Source organism: Ruditapes philippinarum, unplaced genomic scaffold (genome assembly GCF_026571515.1).
Source record: "Ruditapes philippinarum isolate M1 unplaced genomic scaffold, ASM2657151v2 ctg15897_1_1_1_1, whole genome shotgun sequence".
Lineage (NCBI taxonomy): Eukaryota > Metazoa > Mollusca > Bivalvia > Venerida > Veneridae > Ruditapes > Ruditapes philippinarum.
This window is the reverse complement of record NW_026860864.1, coordinates 1,880-9,422: the sequence shown is the minus strand read 5'-3', so window position 1 is coordinate 9,422 and position 7,543 is coordinate 1,880. Positions and strand designations below refer to the sequence as shown.

Genomic DNA, 7,543 nt, shown 5'->3' with positions numbered 1-7,543 from the left:
CAATTACAATTAAAGGTGTTAAAATGTTATAGAAGGTTCAGAAATATTTGATCCCATTGTCTTACCAATAAAATGGCGGATTGATTTTTGTAATTTTGCTATGAGACATTTGTTGGGGAAAATATTTTTATAATAAAGTGCAATAAAGTTATTATTTTTTATTAGTGTGTATTTAATGTCAATTATATCAAGATGACGCTTACTTATGAAGATATGAAAAGGTGAGTGGAATTTAACGATTTGGCTTATTGTATGTTACCTTAGTAACGGAAATTTGAACTCGACTATTAATAGAAACTACCCGTTTTTTCTTAGTTGGTGTATAGATCTATCGGATTTGTATTCGACACATAATGCTGATTAGTTTCTTATCGAAAATATGACACTATAATATTTAATATGGTAAGCAAAAGAAGAAAAACAACTTTTTAATGAAACGCTACCACATTGTATTGCTGATGTGGGCATATACTAAACATATAAACTTTGAAATTGTTACGTAAATCAACTGATGCAGCTAAAATGAATTGAAAAATCAATTTGTGCTGTGCCCGATTTGAGTTTGGCTTATTTTGCAAAATGGAAATGATTATTCATGAAAATCGGAATGAACGAATGATCTGAAATGCCGCGCACCCGTTAAGTTTGTACACATCTACTGGTATAGAAATCTTGAAGATGTATTCTCAATCCCGTTATGTTATAACATCTCACTTGATTCCATATAAAACAATGAGAAATTTTTCTACTGAGAAACACTTATAATAGAATGTTATAATCGTGTAGCTTCATTACTAAATTTATTGAACTCGAATAAAATAATATAATTCTCTCATTCAATAGATCCAGTATTGAACCTACATCCATACAATATCATGTAATAATGAATGACTTACTATAGTAATATCAGTAGTTGCAGCAGAAAATCATGCATTAAACGACAATAATTATGAAAAAAATAAGTATATGATATTGAATTTCAGTCACGGGCAAAGTGATTGGCCATTCCTTTAACGCGAACACACTCTAGACTGGGATTGAATTGTCTTAATGTTCATCTTGCTTCGTCGGGTCTGTCTTCTTTTAATTTATCGTGTACTTTGGTAATGGTCATTAGGCAGTACCTTTTTGTACATATTTAACCCAATCATTTATGTGTTATATTTATTTCGTCTAATGCAAACATGATCATTGTTAGAATTTGTTACACTTTCGTGTTATATAGGAACATATTGAGGCTAAGAGCGAGGTTTGGCGCGCCTAAAACCGGTTTAAACTCCCCAGTGGTGTAACTACATGTACCACTGAATGTTCCAAGGCGGGACCCCTCTGTGTTCCTTCACGTGTTCTTCATGTCTGTATTGTTATTTGTTTTAAATGTTTACGTATTGTGTGATGTCTTCGTTAAAGGCAAGAATATTCCCCTTTTTCACCCTTACAGCCCTTGTCCCTTTAATTCCCATATGGGCCCGTTTTAGTTTTTATTATTTCACACATTACGTATCCCTCTCCTTCTTTCACCGCCCTTATCTCCACTCCAAGTCAAGTCAAGTCATGTAAATTTTATTTATACGTCGGATACATATAACAATAAACCTAAGCTCATATAAGCTTTTTACACCGACTACTGTAATGTTATACATGTACATTAAAATACCCCCGGTTTTGGTTTTGTGCCATCTGGGTTCCCTGCTGTGGTGCCTTGGGTGTGTCGGGAGCTGCGTCCTTGCCTTGTTGATTTTTTTACGTAATTGACGTCTCATCCTTTCGACGTCACGTATAACACGTCATCACCATGGCATAAACGTTTCCTTTATAGTTGATTAGCTTTATGTATATAGAAAGTTATCAGGATTATAATTTGATAATTTATTGTTATAAATCTAAATTAATTTGAAATAGATGAAGGTAGACATGGACCTTCGGATAGAAGATCATCTTAGGTAAGCCAGAATATTTATCGTCATAAGAGGAGCATACTTGAGCATAAAATTAGATCTATCATTATGAGATTTTTTTTATAAGTATCATAAATCTATGTTTTTGTGTAAATTGATAGTTTTATAAAAATAAAGAATTAAAATTGAAAATGGTGGGTCACTATTGCAGCGGATATATATCAGAAACGTTTTTCAGAGGTGTGTGGCAAAGGTTCGATATTCAATGTATGCTGTATATTTGTGTAATGACGAGGAAGTGTTATGTTCAATTCATATTGTATGATAAAATTTGTTCTGTTCTGTTCTTATATTATGTTAAGTCTAAAATAATCTAGAATACGTGCTAAAAATATAAGCTGACTGTTTCCCAGAGCATATCTAGAACTACACAATAAAGAAGATGTGTAAATATGTTAACTACATTAAAATAACACTTATAAAGTGAAAACTAAAAATTAATAATAAATAAATAATATTTCTATCTGTTTATTACAATAACGACAAGAACAGCGTCCATTGTGTTTATCCTAATTATCCAGGTGGCTAGACCCGGTACTTGTCCCCGAGAGAGAGAGTCAGAGTGTGGAAGAAAGTGTGAGAGAAATTGAAAGTGTGGAAAGTGTGGAAAAAATTGAGATACCTAGAACAAGAAATGAAAGGCCCAAGTATATTACGTTTGTTTCTATGCGCGCCGATTTTTTTATTACTCTCTTTTTATTCATAAGACCTAAAAAGGTCGCCCGAAATTCGAATTTATCATGTTTCTGCATATTTACTATTTTACATGTTAAAGCACCATGCCTCCAGATTTGTGTTTCATTTTATGAATCATAAAACTTGTTCTCTTAAGTAATATGTTGTCATTTGTAAATATCAAGTTATTTAACCTAGTATTAATTAAGCACAACTTTCTACAGTAATACCTATAACTTGGCAAATGTACAGAAATGGTCTTATAACATAAGTAATTGAGTAGAATACAGTGATAAAACGGTCGATTCTGTCATAATTTGCACACTATATTGATTTTTAATATTATACATTTTCCTAAATTTTGAAGATTTATGTTTCTGTCTGGCGACTTGTCGCTTTAATGGTAAATAATTATAACAATAACAAAAAAGTAATATTATAAAAACTTTTTTATTATATATGTCCTCAATATATGTCATTTAAGCACCTTTTTTATCAATTTTCACGCTGAACTAACTTCATGTTATACATGATGTTATTATTGTGAGTTTTTGTATGAATCTTTTCGTGCAATCTGAAGCAGTATATTTTTCATCTATTCATATATTTCACACCTTATAAATATAAATTGCCTCAATTATTTAACACACAGGTATATTTTACTTAAAAAGAATAGAATAATCTGGAACCAAATATTATTCTGCTATTTCAAATAGACTTTATTCGTTTAGCAATGGTTTCGTCCATGTGAAAAGGCAATTTACAGTCAAATTTCTTCCATACAAGCATTTTAGAAGTATTCTTATCAATAATTTTTGCTATACAGCTATATACACTTAAAGTGATTTTATTAATCTAAATGTGTTTTCCTCTTTAAAGTTGGTGGTGTGAAATGAATAGTTCACGAGGTATTGTTGAGTACCATACTAATTGTTTTGGACCCGTTCATATCTCCAAAACCTATATTGGACGAGTCGCTACTGGTTTAAGCGCTGTGTGCCCTTCCATTGTACTCAGCAATATATAATAACTGCAAAATCTTACATAAAAGATAATTTATTCCATTACTTTGTAATGCTTTTATGTGAAATGAAATCGTATAAAGGGGACTTAACCATTGTTATCAATAAAATTGTTTTAATGGCTTATATAATCTCCCTTTTACAAAAATCGCGCATTCAGACCATTTTCAACTATTAAAGGCTCTTAGTAACAAAAAGACAGATACACATGCATTTTTTAATATTTTTTTTTTGTCATGGAAATGCTTTTGGAAAATAGTTGTTTTTTCTGAACTACGTACATGTTTACATTCATATTCGTATGAATAGAGAAATGTATTTTAATTTTTCAACACCGTGTTTCTCATTTTCATGGCACTTCCTAAAGTAAATTATTCTGTTTCTTTCATTTCAGAATGACCTTCTGGTCAAGGTATGATCCTGTTAAACAGCCGCTAGGTAACACTGACCACTGGACTAAAATGAAACAACGGGTGGGAACTCTTAATTGTAGTGATAGTTTTCATGTTAAATTATGAATGTTTTATCCGTATATTCTAGAAAATCTAGGACAAAAGTTGAAAAATACCAACCCATGTCGTCTGCTTACAATAGCAAATAATGTCATAAAGCATTTTCTTGAAAATTCCCTTGTTTGGTGTAATTGAAATTGTAATATATACATTGTAATGCTAAAAAATTATCATATGTAAGAAAAATATCGCATTTAAAATTTCACATAATTTAATCATTTTTGTGCAAAATTTTATTATAAAACAAGTTAACTTTATCCATTGAACATAAATGAACGTCTATATTTGTTGTCCTATTGTAGGCTGTACAACACCAGTCGTTAGACAATCCTGCCAGTCTTGGTGCACCAATGACTCTAGGTATGCTATGTTACACGATCACGGTGGACAATCTGGCGCAATGTACATAGCGGCGAGAAAATGGTTGACTACATTCAGCGGACAACCAGGCGCAATGTACATAGCGGCGAGAATGTGGTCACCCTGGTCCATTTTTATTTTATATTGTTTGAGTCAATTGTGGAATATTTGCTAATCTGGTGAACTTAAAGAGAAGTTTTCCTGTTTTCTACCTATATATATTATATAATCTTACTTGAATGAATACCACAATGGCTCAATGGGGAAATATATCTATTAATCAGACAAATTGCCGGACTTGTTTGTGATGTTTTGCTGTTGATTGAATACTAACATACGCAAAGGATGCTTACAATTTTCTTGACTTTTTGCAACAAAACTGTCTGAACATAAATGCATTGGTTAGGTGCACAATAACACATTGAGCATCTTTAGCACAAGAGAATAATTCCTTTCAAATATTTAAGTTATCGGATGGGTTCAGAGTAAATCCATTGGCCGGTTTACTTAACATTGGCATACCAATGTTTACTGAAAACAATTGACATTGGTAAATTGATTTGCGTGCAAACTAGTGCCACGTCTTACGTCATTCAAAATGACGATTTGATTTTCATTGTTGTATAAAACTTTATTTGATCATATTCATATTAGGCTGAAATAGATGTAATATAGCAAACTAACAAAATGTAAAAAAGTGCCAGATGTGTATTTTTGATTTTTTTTAATAACAATATAAATTACAATTACAACTGAACCAATTAGCTAAGGACTAAATTTATGATCAACGTCAGTCGACTCATTAGTTCACCTTTGGTACCACTGTTTAATATACTGGCAATGACACAAACAGTACGATAAAATCCTTCCAAATTAGATTGACAACCAGTGGTATCAAAAGTAATTAATGTTATTTGATTAATGGTATTTTAGTATTGGAAACATGTTATACACATAAATCACTGCTTCTTTTTACAATCATTAGATTTTATTTTTTTTACAGTAAATAATATTTAATTAATCACTTACTAAATTAAAATACACAATGTTTTGAAACCTGCACTTGTCGGCTTATTTTACATGGTGTTTTATATTTTCTTTTCTTGGCTTTTTCTCTAATGTACGGCTTTCGTGTGGAGTGGCGTGGCTTTGGGTGTCAGTTCTTTTCAACACTACACTGAAACTAGAAACCAATTCCGGCTTACGTATGCCGTTGCAGATCCAACCATCACACGGGCGCCGTACCAACGAAAAAGCCAACTTTTAGACATGACTTTTGACGATTTCATTGCAGACGGTTTACAGGGGGCGATTCCGGGCAGTTACATGTACACACGACCTAGAAACAGCGTGAGCCGGGAGTCGTGCAGAAGTGCTTTTAATCAAAGAGCTCGACAGGGCTTCAGATATTGGCTTATTGAAAGACCAAAACCCACCAGTTGTAAGTATAATGTTAACATCCTACACACCTTTAATGAACCGAACACAATGGGCACTAAGCACCGCATGCCACAAACTAGCTTTTGATTCACTTTACAATGTCACTTGATTGATGCATGCTATATCAGCTTTATTTTTCAATCTAATTTGGCTAGGGTAATTGTTTCATTTTACTTTAATTAAAAAGAAAAAAAAAAGGAAAAAAAAGATAAAAAGGCATAACTTCTTGCACCGATAGCTTTCCAGTCTTTTTTTGCATACATAGATAAATCCACCAGTGTATCAATTTTAAGTAATTGCCTCCATTCACACATTTATTGTTAATAGCTTTAGATGAAAATTGCAAACTGTACATGTGTTTTCTTTTTTCAATAAAAATCACGTGCCTACGTTTCAGTCTGGAAATATTCTTTTGCTGATGTACGAATAATGCCTCGAGCACGGGTATTTGTACCGAAATAGGTACATTTCGTAAAATGGTAGTGATTTTTAAGTAGTATATGTAGATTTTTTGCCAGTTGTGCGGGTATGGGATGCTTGAAAAAGAGGCGTGGCTTGGGTTTGCCTGAGTTTGACTTACAAGAGCTTTGTATTTCATTAATATGTGTATTTTTCAATGTTTTATACCTATATATAGACATGGTTTGGTTACCCAGATTTATAATTAATTATTCCGTACAATATATTTATGTAAAACAGAGGCGTGGCTAAGTTTAAGTTTTAAAATACATGATATAAATTGTAAGTAAGCAATATATATCATTCATGTAAACTGGTACAAGTGCGCACGCTATTTTGAGCCTAATATCAAAAACTTGGTATTTATAGCTATATTTTGTACATTTCTGTAATCAAAGCATAAAAATTAACAAAGAAATAGGGAAAAGAATTATCAACCATTATAAGAGGTCTCAAATGTTGATGAGAATGGTCATGTACACACCTGTCTTATGTCATACAAAAAGATAAACGATATATTAAGGAATCAAAAAGAGAGAAACTGCCGTTTGTATCAGTTGTTATACATAATTTCTGGTTAAACATTGTACAGTTTTGTAATTCCCAACCTATTTTTTTAGCATATAGGTTGCAGTAATGCAACGATCAATTTCAGGGTCCCCACTCTATTATTTCGCGGAGTCTCTGATTTTTTAATTTTAACAACTCATGAAGGTCCCGCACATCGGGGGGAAGTGACAAATCTCTCAAAAGCGGTTGGGGGAACAGGGTTACAACGTATCAGTTGCATAACTTTTTCTTAAAATTCTTATTATGCAGCCGAAAATTGCATCAATGATTAGCTTTTTACATTTACCTCTCTTATAAATGCATTATTACCTTTAACCCCATTTACTCAATTTTGAGAACGTACAGTAGTTGTTTGAAAGTACTGTATTTTTACATATTTAAATAAGGAACTTAAAACTAATCAGTGCAGAGAATTTGCTTAACTTTTAAATGATTAAAAAAAATAAAATTTTGGTTTGGCACTAGCATATTGTTCAGTTATCCACCCCTGAAGGTGAGTTTTGCCTTTTTTTTACTTTTTTGTCTATGTAAAACATGGCAGTACTGT

The 7,543-nt window shown here is 32.1% G+C and overlaps 1 protein-coding gene across 1 annotated transcript; it reads left to right on the top strand.

The window, feature by feature from the left end:
- Positions 1–1,785: 1,785 nt before the first annotated feature.
- LOC132713617 (uncharacterized) lies at positions 1,786–5,968 on the top strand (the record flags this gene model as incomplete). Its single annotated transcript, XM_060696264.1, is given in 5 exon segments — positions 1,786–1,943; positions 2,480–2,605; positions 4,050–4,128; positions 4,470–4,527; positions 5,747–5,968. Coding segments are annotated over 5 exon segments (526 nt in total), but the record flags the coding sequence as incomplete, so codon positions are not given.
- Positions 5,969–7,543: the final 1,575 nt, after the last annotated feature.